General features: G+C 49.7%; 1 protein-coding gene across 1 annotated transcript in view; it reads left to right on the forward strand.

Annotated features, from left to right (window-relative positions):
• Positions 1–18,288, forward strand: part of nbas (NBAS subunit of NRZ tethering complex) — a 132,895-nt gene that overhangs the window by 15,555 nt on the left and 99,052 nt on the right. The window contains exons 15-21 of the mRNA XM_056581911.1: positions 2,351–2,629; positions 4,825–4,950; positions 6,096–6,247; positions 7,309–7,446; positions 12,748–12,826; positions 14,525–14,629; positions 14,927–15,063. Of these exons, the coding sequence (XP_056437886.1) occupies positions 2,351–2,629; positions 4,825–4,950; positions 6,096–6,247; positions 7,309–7,446; positions 12,748–12,826; positions 14,525–14,629; positions 14,927–15,063 (1,016 nt within the window). The remainder of the gene's footprint in view (positions 1–2,350; positions 2,630–4,824; positions 4,951–6,095; positions 6,248–7,308; positions 7,447–12,747; positions 12,827–14,524; positions 14,630–14,926; positions 15,064–18,288) is intronic.

The raw sequence follows: 18,288 nt of genomic DNA on the forward strand, positions 1-18,288 counted from the left end.
TTGCGATAGATATGAGGAAAGAATTGTGTTGCAAAGGTCAATGTTTTATAAAGTAGAATCTTAGAATTAAAAATACATTATGTTTTCCATTAATTTAGTTTTGGCCTGACAGTGTGTGGGTCTGTTTAATGGTTTAAAGAAGCCTGATGCTACTGGAATCCATGTGTGCCTCGGTTATATGAATATATCTGTTCTTATTTTAAAACTTTCATTGGCAAATTTTGGGTTGCTTTATGTTGAATGCGGCTGCTGTAATGACAACCAAGTGTGTATGTTTGATGGTTCTTGTGTGTATGTGTTTGTTGGATGGTTTTTGTGTGTGTGTGTGCATGTGTGGGGGTTCTAGGCTATCCCCGTCATCAGCTGGCAGGGATAATGGTAAAAGGAGTGTGATGATGAAATATTTATGTCTGTTCTTTATCCCCCCCATAAAGAGGCAGATATCTCATCACCATGCTGCTTTTATTTCCCCCCCCCAGTCCTCTTCTCTCTTCACTTTCTTCGGATTCGTTGGGCAAAAAAAGAAACATTAAATAGAGGCTGCAACATCAGGGGGGGGGGAGGGGGGGGTGTGGAGAGTGATCCTGAGCTAAAGACGGCTACTCAGAGAGAGAGGGAGAGAGGGAGAGAGAGGGAGAGAGAGGGAGAGAGAGAGATGTGGAGAGGGCTAGAGACAGGGAGATAGGGAGAGGGAGACACGTATAGATAGATAGACACATTGGTAAAAAGAGAGAGAGAGACGTATATGGAAATGGAAACACAGAGAAAGACATAGACAGACTATGAGAGACGGACACTTGGAGAGATAGACCTAAATGGAGAGAGACAGACCCCGTGCTAGAGAGAGACGGTGAGATAGAGAGATAGACATAGAGGGAAACGGAGCGAGAGACAGAGTGTGGGAGTTGGAGAGGTTGAGGGAGGTCTGAGATGAAGCCTTTTATCAGTTGCCAACGTCAAGGAAATTTTTCAACAGCCTTGTGCACTGTGGAGCGCACAGGCCTGCGTGTGGATGTTTTTGCGAGTGTGTGTCTTGTATGTTTGTATGTATTTTTGTCCTGGCTGTTAAAATCTGGCTTGTGTGTATCGATGCACGCGCACGCAGGGCAGTGTTCGTTTGGCACAACACTATGGGGTCTGTCGGTACTCCTCATTGATTAAGGCGCTAAATGTTTCACAGGTGCTAAATGTTTCAGAAGCTTTGGAATGCAGCCCTACCAGAGGCTACAGCGGTTTTTAGTGCTGTATTGTAAAAACCTGCACCCATATGCAGTAAATTAGATGTTTTAATATTTTGTAACTCCATGACAATGTTGAGGCTGAATCTTAAAAAAATTGCTGAAGGCCGGGAAAAATATAGCGTGAAAGACTGCGATGTTGAATGATTTACACCTTAACTTAGTTGGGTAGGTGTTTTTTTTTCTTTTCACTCTTTTTTTTTTTATATTGCATTATTCATTTACATTATTCATCAGTTTCATCCTTGAAGCAAAAAACAAATACTGCTGCACCATCACACATCACATTGAAAACAGAGAAAGCATCTTGGCACCACAAAATAATTATTTTACATTATCATTTCATTATTTTATTGTCCGAGCCCTGCAGCACAGCTTTATTTTGAAAGAAGAATTATCCTCTTAAAGTTTCCCAGCCAGGTTATCTCTGTTTTATTGATTCTGCATCTGCTTGCATTCGGTTCGAACCCCACACCGACCCTCACCTGTCTCTCTTAAATGCATTCACACCTGTCCCCCGCCTATTGTCTAATCTGTCCCCTCACCTGTCCCCTCACCTATTGTCTCATCTGTCCCCTCACCTACTGTCTCATCTGTCCCCTCACCTGTCCCCTCACCTATTGTCTCATCTGTCCCCTCACCTGTCCCCTCACCTATTGTCTCATCTGTTGTCTCACCTGTCCCCTCACCTATTGTCTCATCTGTTGTCTCACCTGTCCCCTCGCATATTGTCTCCCTTGTCGTCTTCACCTGCCCCCCTATCTGTCGTCTCATCTGTCCCTTCACCTTCGTTCTCACCTGTCCTGTCACCTGCATCCTCAACTATTGTCTTAACTGTCGTCTCAGCTCTCGTCTCACCTGTCCCCTCACCTATTGTCTCACTTGTCCCTTTACCTATTGTCTCACCTGTTCCCTATACATGTCCATCTCACTTGCCCCCTTACCCTTCATCTCACCTGTCCCCTCACCCCTCCCCTCACCTGTCCCCTCACCTGCTCGTCTCCCCTCACGTATTGTCTCACCTGGCCTCTCACCTGGCCTCTCACCTGGCCTCTCACCTGTCCACTCACCTGTCCACTCACCTGTCCACTCACCTGTCGTCCCCGCCCCAGTGTGAGGTGCGGCTGGCCCCGAAGCGCGGGCGCCTGGAGAGCTCCCAGAGCACCGGCTCGGGCCACGGCGGCGACGACGAGTACGGCGACGGCGACTCGGACTCGGACGACGAGTCCTCGGCCAAGGCGCGCTACTTCGGCTACATCAAGCAGGGCCTGTACTACGCCACGGAGATGGAGCGCTTTGCGCCGCCGCGGAAACGCCCGCGCACCGTGCTGAAGAACTACCGGCTGGTCAGCCTGAGGTCCACCACCCCGGAGGAGCTGTACCAGAGGAAGGTGGGTGACCCCCCCCGCCCACCCTACTGACCCCCGCCAGGGACAGTGCTAATGCAAGGCGTTTTGAGTCTCACCATGTTCCATCGAGTCACACTGATTTTCTACCAGGGCTGTCATACAACACGCATCAGAATCATTTTGCTCCCAATTCAACGTGTTGAAAAAAAAGAGAAGCTCTTTAGTGAGCTCCATTTCTCAGATGAGTCATCGTAAAAAAAAAACTATCGAAAAAAAAATCGAACTTTCCCTAATAGGGTTTTTGCTTTGCATATTTGGCAAAAATATTTCTCTTTCAGAAGTATGTCTAGCAAATATGCCGGGCTTGGATCTCTATGTGAAGTTTCATCTCAAGGCTCTTTCATTTGAACATTGGTCACATCACAATGGCATGGTAATAACTATTGGATCCATTGGATGAAACGAGCATCTTCACCTTATGTGGATTGATCAACTGCATTGAATCTAATGTGCAAGTGTTGTTTTCCGTGTTGTCTGTGAACTTACTCTTCGTTTTAGCCTCCCCTCAGGCTCATGATGATTTTCTGAGAGAGCACATCCCGCACAGGCTTTAGAGACGGATAATAACTTGTAATGCACTTTGGTTTCTCATGCCAGCAATCACTTTTAGAACGGCGCGTGTCACATTTGTTATTTTACTTCTTATTTTTAATTACTAGCCATCCCCTTTTGTAGAATTGGAACGGCTTGTATGTTCTTGTCACTTGATTTAATAACATCTGAAGAAAGTCATACTAATCCATGTGGACACTGATGAAATTACGGGGGGTTTTTGATCTGCAGAAAACCGGTTTGTCACCGAACCAATCCAATGCCAGCCCTCTCAAGTACTTTGTTCGCTTAGATCAGACGAGTGTGTCTGTGGGCGCGCGTGTGTGCGCGTTTGTATGCGTGGTGCGTGCGTGTGCGTGCGTGTACGTGCGTGTGATAGAGAGGCGGTGGGAGGGGTGTATAAAAACACGGCACGAAGCTCTGTCTGCTTTAAGGCTATTTCTCAGTCTCAAGGGGGTTGCTGTGAAATGCTAATTGCTACATTAGAAATATAGCTGTTGTTGTTGAGCGCTACAAATTGCACGGCACAGACAACAACATGCTCCATCATGAAGTGTGTGTTTGTGTGGGGGGGTTTGGTCGGAGGGGGGTGTTAGTGCCGCCCATCAGTCATTTTTATGACCCGTCATCTGGCGGCCCCTTCGTCATCCTCATCATCATTAGCAGTCATTATTCATCCCTATCAATCCTGACAGTGTAGAATTACAAAGTAGTGCATCATTATTATCTCCTTGTAACACTCCACGACGTACCCCGACGCGCCCGCTCGGCCCTCGGCCTGCCTCACTGGGTCGGGGTAACATCTTGTACTTCAGCAGCTCTGTGTGTGTGTTTGGGGGTTCCCAAGTGTGTGTGTGTGTGTGTGTGTGTGTCCCAAGGCTTCATGGATTCCATTCCGTTGCAAAGCTCTTTATTCAACACGCACGCACGCACACTCTATATAACTCTATAACCTCCTAGCATAACCGGCCAAAGTTTTGTAGTCTGTGTTTTGACCTGCAACAGGAAAAAAACAATAAAGATCGCACACGCACACAGTTGTCGGTTGTTAGCAGAGCGGAACAAGTGTCTCCAGGATATTTAACATCATGTCAGCCCCCTTTGCATTCCGGTGGCATAACCGCCCCCCCCCCCCCCCCCCCCCCCCAGTAGGCTGAATGAGCAAGACTGGCAGGGCTACTAACGCTTTTATTAGGTGGATCCAGAGGGAGATTGGAATCGCTTTTGAAGTCCTCCCACGTGAGGTTTAACCGCGTGGGTGCCGGTTATTGCCCTGAAGAAACGCCAGTCTGGCTAATGTGTTACTTTGCACTCCCACACTAACAGGCACACGCGCGTGCACGCGCTCGCACACACACATGCGCACACATAGCCCGGTTTGGGAAACATGCTCTGTTTGGCCATGTCGGGAGAGTCTTGAGTGTGTGGTGTGCACACACCCAGCTCACGCTCCACACAAACATCCCGGCGCTGAAGCACATTGCGTGGGGGTGTGCCGGGGCGGAAATGTCATGCACTTGTTGGAATGCATTTATATTTGTGAGACAGGGAAATATGAAAAATGAGAGCTTCCCTTAAAAGAATCTGTGTGTGTGGGCGCGTGTGTGCACATGCGTGTGTTTCAGATTGACAACGAGGAGTACGGGGAGGCCCTGTCTCTCGCCCACGCCTACAACCTGGACTCTGACCTGGTCTACCAGAGGCAGTGGAGGAAGAGCACTGTCAGCATCGCCTCCATACAGGACTACCTGGTAAGAGAGGGAGAGGACATGAGACCTAGAATAGGAGAGAGACACGGTGAGAGAGTGGGAAAGATGAAGAGTGTTTGGAGGCAATTCCATTAAAAGAGTGAATGAGAGTGAGGGAAGAGAAGGAGTGGGCGAGACATCTGGAGGGGGAGGGAGACGTTGATTTCTTTAAATTATTTATTTACGAACTCCAGTATTCTCTTCTTTGTATACAAGATACATGAATGCAAAATCGATGAGCAGCAAGCACGCACTCAAATGTAAAACTCGACAACCCCTCTCCCTTAACCCGGACTCACACTGACACGCTCTCTGTGTGTGTCTCTCTCTCTCTTCTTTCTCTCGGTCTATCCGTCTCCCTCTCTCTGTCTCTCGCTCTCTGTTCTCTCCCTCTCTCGCTCGCTAACTCGCTTCCTCTTACTCTCTCATATCTCCCTATTTTCTTTCCCCTCTCCCTCCTTCTCATGTCTCCCTCTCTCTGTCTCTCGCTCTCTCTTCTCTCCCCCTCCCTCCCTCTGTCCCTCCCTCCCTCCTCCCTCCCTCATGTCTCCCTCTCACTGTCTCTCGCTCTCTCTTCTCTCCCCCTCCCTCCGTCCCTCCCTCCCTCCCTCCTACTCTCATGTCTCCATCTTGTCTCGTCCCCCTCTCTCCCTCTCTTGTCTCTCCCCCCTCCCTCCCTCCTTCTCTCATGTCTCCCTCTTTTCTCTCCCCTCTCCCTCCCTCTCTCCCATCTCTCCCCTCCCTCCCTCCCTCCTACTCTCATGTCTCTATCTTGTCTCTCCCCTCTCTGCCCCTCTCTTGTCTCTCCCCCCTCCCTCCCTCTCTTCCCCCCCCCCTCCCCCCTCCCTCCCTCCCTCCCTCCCTCTCTCTCTACCTCTCTCCCTCCCTCCCTCATGTCCCCCTCTCTCTGTGTCTTGCTCTCTTCTCTCCCTCCCTCTCTCCCCTCTCCTCCCCCCTCCCTCCCTCTCTTTTCTCCCCCCCTCCCTCCCTCCCTCCCTCTCTACCTCCCTCCCTCATGTCCCCCTCTCTCTGTTTCTTGCTCTTTTCTCTCCCTCCCTCCCTCCCTCCCTCCCTCCCTCCCTCCCTCCCTCCCTCACTCCCTCCCTCCCTCACTCATGCCTCCCTGATGTCTCTCGCCCCCCGGTCAGAGTAAGATCCGTAAGCGCTCCTGGGTGCTGCACGAGTGTGCCGAGCGCGTCCCGGAGAACGTGGACGCGGCCAAGGAGCTGCTGCAGTTCGGCCTCAAGGGGACCGACCTGGAGGCCCTCATCGCCATCGGCAACGGGGAGGACGAGGGCAGGTGGGTCCTGAACAGACACAGAGACACACAGAAGCACAGATATACATACGCACACACATAAACATAAACACAAACACGCATAAACACAAACACATAGACACACATAGACACAAACACACACACACATAAACACACACACACGCATAAACACACACACATAGACACACACACACACACACACACACACACACACACACACACACACACATAAACACGCACACACACACACACACACACACACACACACATAAACACACACACGCATAAACACACACACGCATAAACACACACACACACACACACACACATGCTTACACTATGAAGAGAGGACGCCTGGTGGCTCTACCTATTTGTGCGTGAAACCCAGAGGCAGTAGGCCTCGTAGTGACCCCAGGTTCGACCACGGCCTTTGATCCTATGCTCAATGCCGTTCCCCCACTTCTTCAACCCGCTTCCCTGTCACTCTCCACTGTGACGTCAATAAATGCATCAAAAAGTCTATGAAAAACAATATCTAAGGAAAATAAAGGGAGGAAGTTTGAGTGTTCTCCATCCCTGCTTTGTTGCTGCCCTGCAGGAGGCAGACTATCAGGGGTGCCTCCGCTATGAAGTGCAGATGGAGAATTGCTTCTGAAAATAATAACAGTGTGTAAATTGATTCATTTATTTTGCCCTCTTCTAAAAATTACAGTCTCAGAAGGCTTTAGGGAAGAGTATGAGGATTACAACTGTGGTGTTGTCTGCGGGACGTATAAATATACACTTAAAGACAATTATAAATTCGATCTGTAAAGCGACTTTTATCAGTACCCGAGGCACTTTACAGTTGGGAGACTTCTACTGTTGGTATGTGTGCATATGTAAAAGTGTGTGTGTGTGTGTGTGTGTGTGTGTGTGTGTGTGGGCGTGCCAAAATGTAAGTTATAGTGACACAGGGCGGTTGTCCATGTATGTCTAACATGTCCGGTAAGAAGCAGGAGACGACTCCTTTCCGTCCACTCCCGAGTGCTCGCTCATGACTTGTCAACCACCGACCCGTGACTCCACCTCCTCGTGTTCAGGTTCATCCTGCCCGGCGACGTGGACCTGGACGACCTCCCCTACGAGGACTTCCTGTCCGCCGAGGAGGAGGCGGACCTTAAGAAGGAACGGGAGGACAAGAAGAGGAAGGAGCTGCTGGCCGAGGTGCACTTCAGCAGGTGAGCAGCGGGTGATCGCAGCATCCAGTGGAGCTGTGTAGCAACGGTATCCCCCGCCCTCTGAGGGAGCCTGAGGTTCTTCCTGTGGAGCAGAGTGTAGTGGTGGGGGTGTTGAACCCCTGGAAATCGCTTTTGAACCGTTTCCCAGTGTCCGCATTGTACCTTTTTTTTAAAGGCATTCGTGGCAAAGATGTTGAGGTGGGGATCCTCAGTGACGTCTATTTGCAAATTCAATATCATTCGCATTGGATTAAGGTATCCCCTGAATGGTTGAATAGCAAATATCCTCCTTTTTCGGTGTGAATGCCCAGCTCAAATACTGTTCATTTGTATTTGAATAGGCGTGTCATGTTTGGATTGTGCTCGATAAAGCACTCTGACTCGGTTCCGCCGGCGCTAAGTGGCTCTCACACCTGATCAGGTGACTGAGGCACGCCCGTGGCATCGTGTTTAGACAAGATGGCTCCTTGAATGTCAAACGAGCGCCTCTGGCCCGCTGAAAGGCCGCCGGTCAGAGCTCCCTGACTAGGCTGTGAGTCAGCCCGGTGCCACCTGGGGGGTCCCTAACGACCGCGGGACTGGATGTCGAAGGCGGACGAGATTACGCAGCGAGACGAACGTCCGCAGACGTTCTGAGCGGCGGAGGCGGTCGATTGCAGTCGTTTATGAGGAGTGAACGGTTGCCGAACCGATTGATCATTTTTAAGGGGTATTTTCCTTGTCCCCCAAACAGAGTCATCAGCGCTGTTGGTGGGTATCAATCCTGCAGCTGTGCGTTTATGTACTTATTCCGACCCCAATTGTACAGTGCACAATTGCAACTTCCCAAGGGGCATTCTGGGTGAAGTACACCTAAGTAAACATCAGTTTATTGCCCTCAATGCACTGTTCAGTTTTTATTTTTTTTTGGGATCCCTGGCTGAGACACCCACGAGACCATGAAATAGGCCCATGGCCGTGCCTGGTGACACACAGAGGGACTATGTACCTCTGTGCCAGCCAGCAGAGAAAAAAAAAACAGTCATCGACTTTAAAGTGGTGGCTTAGCCAGGGTCAGTGCTCCAGAGATGTCGAGAGAGGAAGGAGACAGACTCGGGGAGGGGCAGGAGCAGAGGATTCCTGCGGGTTGGAGGCAACCAGGGGGAGAGTGCGGTGGTTCATCAAGAAAGGGGCCTTAATAAGATGAGCGAAGGGAATAGGGAGAAAAGGAAAGAGCACGGGTGAGAGAGAGAGCGAGTGCTGGTGGAGATTAGTGGCTAATCTGTCGGAGGTAATTTATGCCTTTGTTGCCGAGTGCCAAGGGAGAGACTAATGAAAACCCTTTAGTGATTACTAATCAACGTGCAGGAGAGCACGCGCACACACGCACACATATACACACATTTAGAAAACAAGTACAATTTGTACAAGTATTCACTCAAGTGATGACAGCCATGCACTGCAGACTGCAACTATTCAATTGATTTGAATATGTACACCTCTCAATCATCTTTTGCGTGTATCCATAACAAATTATGCATATAAATGAAAGGCATTAGCTACATTAATGATGATACATTTTAACAATATTTCAAATGCACTAAACAAACAAAGGCGTCGACCTTAAATATACACTTTCATAAAAAAACAAAAATGTATTTTAATTAGCCCAGGGGGGGATCTTCTGCTTTCGGTAACGGCCAGATACTGCCAGACCGTGTAAAAACATAAAAATATACATTCTCATTACATACTCTTTCTTATTAAGTTTCCTCATTGGCATTGGTATTCATCGATGTGCCACTCGGATGTCCCCTACATTTGTGTGTGAGTGTGCGTGTGTTTCTGCGTTTGTGTGTGTGTCTGTGCACGTGTGTGTTCACGTGAGGACAGCCCCTTCACTAATGGATCTTGTTGTGCTTCCCAGGGGCTGCGGCCACGGTTTGAGACAGATAATAATTCCCTTAATTTCTTTTTAACTACCCCACCATTACAGAAATGGCTTTGTATCGATCACAGGCTGCTCTTGTGTGTGTGTGTGTGTGTGTGTGCGTGTGCGTGTGCGTGTGCGTGCGTGCGTGTGCGTGCAATGTCCCTTAGCCCCCTTCACTGTACATCTTCGTGTGCGGCTGTTAAATAACAGACAGGTTTGGCCCTGCCTCTCCAAGTGACTAAATGCCTCACGTGCTTTGAGTGTCTATCCAACGTGTGTACGTTTTGTGTGCGTCACTCGAGATACGGTGTACTTTCCGTTCCCGTCATACCCTCGTTAAGAGAGATCTTCAACTCTGCAGAGTTTCTCAGGGGTTCTGTCTCCATCACTGGCAATCATTCCAGCAGCACTCGGAGGTGACGCTTGGAGTGCACCGGCGTCTCTGTGGCCGAGGCGGGCACGCCGCGTCCCGGCGTGATTACCCCTCCGCCTCTTACCTCATTTGGCGCAGTTCAGCGGAGCCCTCTCAAGTTTTCTCGAGCACCAAACAGACGAACATCACAAGGCGAGAGGGGGGGGGTCACAATTAAACGACACACAGAAGGACAATGGCTAGTGTTGTAAGAAGCGACGCGGTACTCATCCGCTCTCTCTCTCTCTCCCGCCCCGGAAAACGGGCTCTTTTGTGGCACTAAGTAGGTACGGGTTCAAATCGTTTTGAGGCAGAAGAGTGTGGAAACAATGGAAGATAAGTACCTTGGGTTTTTCTTCGAGTGGTGCGCTCCTAGTGTCAGGTGACGCATGCTGCAAAAACACCCGTAATGTTTGCGATGTGCCCTTGCAGAGGCTACAATCTTAATGGCGGGTAATTGCATGAGATGAATGCAACTAGGTGACGCGTGCTAGGTGATCTCTGTCTGTGTGTCTGTCTTTCTGTCTATCTGTCTCTGTGTCACTCTGTGTCTGTCTCTGTCTCTGTCTCTGTGTCTGTCTGTCTTTCTGTGTGTGTGTGTGTGTGTGTGTGTGTGTGTGTGTGTGTGTGTGTGTGTGTGTGTGTGTGTGTGTGTGTGTGTGTGTGTGTGTGTGTGTGTGTGTGTGTGTGTGTGTGTAGTGTGTGCTGCCCGTTAAGTATTTGATCTACTACAGTCTGCAGAGGCAGAAGACTGCTTGCTGCCGGGCTGACTGACTTCCAGATACAGCGAGGGGGACGAAGCTGAAAGCTTGCATAAGGACGTTTGAGATAAAGGGAGGGGGGTTGTAAGGCGAAGGAGCCGGTATGAGGAGAGAGGGTTTACTTGGGGATGTTTATGCTTTTATCTGATCAGATTTGGGCCTCAATCAGAAGTTTCATTTTCCCATTTGCTCTTGGATGTGTTTTGCATGCGCTCTCTCTGTTTGCCTGTGTGTGTGTTTGTGTGTGTGTGTGTGTGTGTGTGTGCGTGTACGTGTGTGCAGATCAGTTTGAGTGTGTGCGTGCAGGTTAAAGTTGCCCAAGCGAGATGCCATGTCTCTCTCTCTGTCTGTTTATGCAGTTCAATCTATCCCCCCCCCCCCCCCCCCTCGTCCTCAATACAATGGGATAATCGTTTTCAGCATGCCGTCTCAGTCCCCCCCCCCCCGGTCGCCTTCAGATGGGTGTTATTATACCAAGGTTTCACTATGCAGGTTGAAGAGAGACGCTGTCAGCCTGTAATAAGAGGTGGACTTCATTCCTATGAAACTCAGCACGCACACGCACACCTACACCTTGGGCAATGGGGGTCCGAGTCCCTTTCCATTATTCTTGGCGTGTGAAGATACGTGGTTGTAAATGGTCTTTAAGAACATTCTGGATCATGCTCTCTTCTCTTCTCCCCTCACACCTCACAGCCTCAGTCTCTGTTTTCTATGTTTGTTACCCAGCTTGTGGTAGTTATTTTTCTCCATCTATTGCCGGAGCACACTTTTAAAAATGTAGGTATTTTGACAAGGTGCATAATGGCTGGTTACCGCCCGGCAACACGTGTGAGTACCTGCAAAAACCTTTAATTTACACCTTGATAATGAGGGTTGATTATATGTAATTAACGCTTAATTACATTATGTCACGGCATTATTACCCAATTACCTCTGATCTGTATAGAGCTATTCAGCTTTCCCACCAGTGTTCTGGGCAATTTAAATCATTAGCAGAAGGGCTCTGATGGCCTTCGAAAAAACCTTTCCCAGCAGCACTGCTTAACATACGATGTAAGTTTGAGGCATAAACATTTCGCCAGAAGAATAATCACCAGAAGACTCGACTCTATTTCAGATGTCACGGTTATACAAGAAAAGCAGCCACTGAATCATTGTCCCAAGGCATGCTAGGCTATGCCCCTGTGCGCCAAACCCCCAAATCCCCGACCTCGACAAACACACAGACAAACGGGTTAAGAAAACACCGCCCCACTAAACCTCTCTCGCTCTCTCGTTCTCTCGCCCTCTCGCTCTTCACCTTGTTTCTCCCCCTTCCCTCTGGTTAACATCTCTCCCACTTCACTGTGAAGAGGGCGAGCGAGGTGGTAATTACCAGCGGAGAGAGAGAGAGCGAGCACTAAGCCACCCCTCTTTGATGTGCCTGTGAGCCTGTTGAGCCAGTGTTAATCTACACTGGTCCTGTCTAGTGGAGACAACCCCCCCCCCCCCCCCCCACACACACACACACACACACCTCCTCCTGATAAAGGCCCTTATAGCGGCCACAGTAATGGGATATTAGGGATTAAGATGACGACGATGCTGGGGTCACCACCGCCACCCCCCCCCCCCCCCCCCCCCCCCCCCCAAGGCTGCTTGGAATTCCCGCCACCATGCCGCCATTTAATTTGCGGCTGTGATTAAGTGACAATGAGCATTGAGGGATGGAGTGCGGCCAAATCATAAGACCCCGATTTGGCCGTCTTTGTGTTGACTGACTGACTGGGGCTGTGCGGCGCTGTTTCGCTGGCTCTCTCCTCAGCGTCCTACGCATGGATAACCGAGGATGACTGTGAGCCTATGAGTCTTTGTCACCCCCACTGATCTGGATATCCAGCGGCATCAAGCGCCGCATAGCGATCGCTCTGACGTTTCACTCCGCCCCCCCCCCCCCCCGCCGCCCCCCGCCCGCCTCTGACCGGGGCTGGATGAAGTCCTGTTTTGGATCCAAAGGATCTTTTCTTTTTTCTCTTTTGTCATCCACCGTTGTTTGCTCTGGTCCGCATTGATTCGGCTGTGTTTGTTCTCACCCCCGTGTTGGCCTAGGTTAATTGTGATGTTGTGTTTAAAGTAACTGTTCGCTCATGCAGTTAATTCAAGTGTTTGTGTGTTTTTTGTGTGTGTGTATCTGTGTGTGTGTGTGTGTGTGTGTGCGTGTTTATTGAGTGCAGGCTGACGTTGGAGCAGAAGGAGCTGTGTCGCAGCCGACTGAAGCTGCTCACCTACTTGGACCGGCTGGCCACGTATGAGGTAACCTCTCCTTCACCGTGTCTCTCTGCCCGTTCAGGCGGACCGCCGTCGATGGGCTTTAGCATGAAACACTTCAGGTCCCTTCCAGAGCAACTCCCCCCCCCTGCCAGGGAAACGGTGCAGAGCAAAACAAAATAGCCGCAGGGAAAGATGAAATCTAAAATTGAATGAAGACTGCCTGTTCATTCATAATGTCAAGCAAATTGTTTCACAAGAGGTGAGAGCCGAGCTGATTGTTAAGCGCTAGCAAATAGTAACCAAGTTATGGAGGCACTCTCCAAGGCCAGACACGGAAAAGAGGATAAAAGTTTAAATGCAATTGAGATGCCCTATGCATTAATCACTTTGGCTTTATTGTATTTTTTTTACTTGAAAGGTTTCCGATGTGCACGAATGAGTTTTCTCTCCACCGATTTCCTTTCTCTCTGTCTTTTCCCTGCGCTAATAAAATAGACTAGCACTTTCGGTTGACCTACCGTGGCGACCGCTGATGAAAGTTTGGCCCTATTAGATATTCAGCTAAAAAGACAATGACGCGCCTCTCTCTCGCGACGGGGCATCGTCATGGAAACTGTGGCACTCTGAGCTTCCTTTGTCCTAATCCCTCTTCCTCTGGAGGTCTATGAATATGATATTAGGAGCTTTATCATCCTTGACTTGGGTTGGCTGTGTCCGGTCCCAAGTACGGCCTGTTCAAAGGCCCTCGGATACGCACTCTCACACACGCGTCGCCCAGACACGCATGCACACATATACACAGCCCACGGGGGGGAAGCTACAGAGGGTTTGATACACACACCCTGACAGGCACAAATCTCTCCTAGCCAAAGGCCAAAACAACAAATGTTCCCTTTGGACATATTAGGTGCACGCACGGGTTAGCAAGGCAGGGAGGGGGGCGGGGGAGGGGGGGTGGGGGGGGCATCCATGAAGCGCCGTCTGGGTAACACATACACACACCCCTCAGGCGACGGGGCGTCTGGCTGACAAGCGAGGCCCTTTCCCCCGGAAGGTAAATAGCAGAGCTGTTGACTCTGCATTTGTCCACTGCTCCGATTGTTATTCTGTGGAGGGTGTGTCTCGTGTGACACGCCCGTCCGCTCCTCTCTTTGGACCCGGGTCGCAGCTTTCTGTGGCAAAATGGCGGTCCCGCCACTGCCTCTCACCGATTAATTACGATACCATACATCACTTCTTTCCAACCCGCTTCTGTCTCCTCCCCTTCTAAAGCCGTTTCTTAGGATGGCCAAGAGTTTCAGCACTGGGGAAATTAGCCTCTTCTATTGCAGCATTGATGGACCATATCATTTCTCTCTCTGTCTCTGTCTCTCTCTCTCCATCTCTCTCTCTCTCTCTCTCTCTGTCTCTGTCTCTCTGTCTCTCTCTCTGTCTCTCTCTCTCTGTCTCTGTCTCTCTCTCTCCATCTCGCTCTCTCTCTCTCTCTCTCTCTCTCTGTCTCTCTCTCCTCTCTCTGTCTCTCTCTCTCTCTCTCTCTCTGTCTCTGTCTCTCTCTCTCCTCTCTCTCTCTCTCTCTCTCTCTCTGTCTCTGTCTCTCTGTCTCTCTCTCTGTCTCTCTCTGTCTCTCTCTCTGTCTGTCTCTCTCTCTCTCTCTCTCTCTCTCTCTGTCTCTCTGTCTCTCTGTCTCTCTCTCTCTCTCTCTCTCTCTCTCTCTCTCTCTCTCTCTCTCTACTACCTCAGGAGATGCTGGGAGGCCCTCATGCGGCTGAGGAGCGCTACGACTCGGAGTTCTTCAAGACGTTCCGCAGCCAGAACATCATCGCATCCGCCCTGACCTCCGCCAGGGTAAACCGCCATGTTTGTTTGTTTGTGTGTGTGTGTGTGTGTGTGTGTTTGTTATTCTTACGTTCAATCGGAATCTCCCTTGATCTGCCTTGGCTCTTTTCCTTTCAGTCTGTACTGAAATATATATTAATGTATATATCTATACATGTACTCTATCCATGTGTATGCATTATACATGGCCTTTTTCAATGTCATACAGATGTTATTTGAACACGTTCTATTGTTCTCGATAAGCTGTCATTGATGGGTGTTTTGATTAATATACATTGAACACAATTTGTGCTCGCGACTCTGCAGGAGAGCAATGTCCAAGCTCTGGATATCCTATTCACCTACCATGGTGCTGAGCTGCTGAAACACAGGCTGGCCATCATCAACAACTTCCCAGAAACCACCTCTCCCCACGAGTATACCAGGCTACTGCCCGAGGCCTGGTGAGACGAGAGTGACACAACACGTGCACGTGCACGTGCACACACACACACACAGACAAACACACACACGCACGCACGCACGCACGCACGCACGCACGCACTACGCACTCAACGTGCACGCACACCACACACACCAACAACACACACACACCACACACACACACACACACACACACACACACATACACATACACATACACATACATACACACACACACACACACACACGGCAGATACATACCCATCTCTCTCTCTCCCTCTCTCATATACTCGTAGCTTAAGTCACGTCCCAACTCGTAAATGGGTGCAATAATTACCAGAAGAGTGTTCTTTGTTTGTTTGCGGCATGCTGTTTGAAATTGCAGTTTTTGAGAAACACTTTGTGATCACTTTTTTCAAACTACTCACAGTTCCTTCACCGTTGTAATGGGTGAAGAGAATATGCAATTGAATCTGCCTAAGACTGGACGCATACACAGGACCCATTCGACTGCCAGCACCAAAATATTCCTTCTGTGCAAAAGAAAGAGGCGGTCATTTCAATGAATGTACCCTTGAGCTAGTTATTCTACGGTTGTGAACTGTGAAAAAAATATAAACTGAAAACAATGTTTAAATGGCCTGAGGCTGAAACACACAGCACATACTGTACATAAAGCACATACATTACATACATCCTCTCTCTCCCTCTGTCTCTCTCTCGCTCTCCATAGCTCTTACTCTCCCACACCCTTCATTGAAGTCCAGCCCATATCGTTCCAGTGTTTCGTAACAGGGCCTCGAGCCATCATTTTCACTTTCCCATCAGGAAGTGCTCTGGGTGGCCAGAGGTTAATTTAAATTAATAAATAAATTTAATTTAAATTGTGCTCTCGCGAGAGCACAATTTAAATTTGCTCAGCGAGTCACTTGCAATATACTTGTGTATATTCTGGGCCTCCCCTGGCCCAGAACATTAATCAATCACATTGATGTATCAACATAGGCGGGCCAAAAGCGTTGCTGTTTTACCGACCGGATACGGCAAGAGTCTTATCTATTGGTTAGCTCCACTGGTCTGATACGTAATGTGTAAATCACGCCAAAAAATAAATAAATAATAATAATAATCGGCCGTTACGATACACGTAAAAAACTGAAATATCAGCCAATATATCGGTCGATCACTATTAGAGGGTGAGTGAGCAGGGATGGCTGGCTGGGAGTATTATGTGTGCTTCAGAGAGGAGAGGCACTTGCGTGGAAACACACACACAAGTGGGCTCATGCAGTCTCCTGACAGAGCCCGATAAACAACCCACCTCTCCACAATACAGGGACGGCGTTTGTTTGCCAGCTTTCAAATTAAAATTCCCTCCATACCGGCATGAGTGTGACAAAAAAAAGCAAAAGAAAACACTTTTCAATCACCTCACTCTCTATTCATCGCACTGTCTGGGGCAAAAACAGGCCCTTTGAGGGACAGGGGGACGTCCAGACAGACAGACCCACACACACACACATTGTGACAGACGGACCCACACACCGACATGCATACTCTCAGATGGACAAGAAGAACCGTATTGGTCTCTTCTAAACACATCCCCTCAGCACACATCATCCAAACGCATCAAGCTGATATCCACTGTCCTATGCTCACCCCCTCATCCATAACACACCCCACCTCCTCCTCCTCTCTCCCCTTCCCACGCTTCCGTACAAAACACAACCAGGTTTTCGTTGCACACTCCAAAAGTTATGCAAGTGTAGGCGCAGCGCGGCGCAGCATAAATAACTGCAGCCTGTGCTGTCTCTCCGCCCGTGTGTGAGGCTTATGCTGCACCACACCATTAGAATGCTGTCTCTCCGGGCGTGTTGCTGTTGTTGTTGTTGTCGTCGTCGTCGGCTGACGGCCTCCCTCCGGCCTCGGGTCGGGCGAAGCTCTCCGGGCACAATATTGGAACGAGGGGAATAGGGAATGAGATGGAGGTGTTCTAGTGGTGGGGAAGGTTTCCCTGATGGAGTTGACACGGTGGATTTATTGATGAGCACGGCCAACCATCCATCGCAGCTGTTTTTTTATTTTGCATTTCTATGTTTTGGGGGCTTTCTACGGTCGCTCACTTTTCATTTCCCCCCCCCCCCCCTCACCTTCGTCCGTCTTTCCTTTCTCCCTGACTCTCTCGTCTGCGTAGTTAGTTTTTTCTTATTGCCAGTATGAGTCTCTCACATTGTCTCACTCTTTTATTGTATCTACTTGGAAACACTTTTCTTCTTTATCGCACTCACTCACTCAAACACACTTTATCTGTCAGTCTCTCTCTATCTCGATATCTCGATCCTTGCCCTCATTCATTCTTTACAAACTCTTCTCTGTGCTACTTTATTATCTGCTTAAATATGGCAAACACACCTCCACGCTTTGGGCTTAAACTTGATTTCACATTAAGGCACACACACACACACACACACGCACACGTATACACGCTTGTACTACCCCCCCCCCCCCCCCCCCCCCCTCCACCTCCAACAGCACCGCGTCTTGCTTTACGTTAACCATGACTGTGTTTGGTATGGAGGTCAGGAGATTGGAGCTCTGCAGTGGGCATCCATCACGGCTCTGCCGTCGTGGGGCAGTTTGCTTCCTCTCCCCGGCCTGTGAGCGCCAGCTCCTGCTCCGCGAGGGGGCTGCCGCAGCAGCAGTCGGCTCTCTCTCCAGCCATCTGCCGGGGACTCGGGAGCCAGACAACAGTTGTGCTTCAGCAGGGGAGGAGAAGAGAGGAGGGAGAGGGAGAGGGGAGAGAGGAGAGAGGAGGGGAGGGGAGAGGGGTGGAGAGGAGAGGAGGGTGGAGGAGGAGAGGTGGGAGAGGGGAGAGGGTGGAGGAGAGGAGGGGAGGAGAGGAGGGAGAGGGGAGGGGAGAGCATAGAAGGGGAAAGAGAGATGAAAAAATAGGAGATGGGGGAGGGGAGGAGAGGAAAGAAGGGGAAAGAGAGATGAAAAAATAGGAGATGGGAGAACGAAGAGGAGGGAAGGAAAGGAGATTGGGGGGCGAGAGGAGAGGGGGTGAAGGGAGCCGGTTCAAAAAACAATCAAGAATATGTTCGGTGTAGCGATCTTCCATCAAAAGGTCCTCCTTAACAAAGGGGTAGCAGACGAGCGGCCCTCATCACCCGAGCGTTGCATGCAACGTCACATCTTCATCTTAAACCGCCTTCTTCCCCACATGGCGGGTTTCAAGGTGCTCC

Source organism: Gadus chalcogrammus, chromosome 21, assembly GCF_026213295.1.
Source record: "Gadus chalcogrammus isolate NIFS_2021 chromosome 21, NIFS_Gcha_1.0, whole genome shotgun sequence".
NCBI lineage: Eukaryota > Metazoa > Chordata > Actinopteri > Gadiformes > Gadidae > Gadus > Gadus chalcogrammus.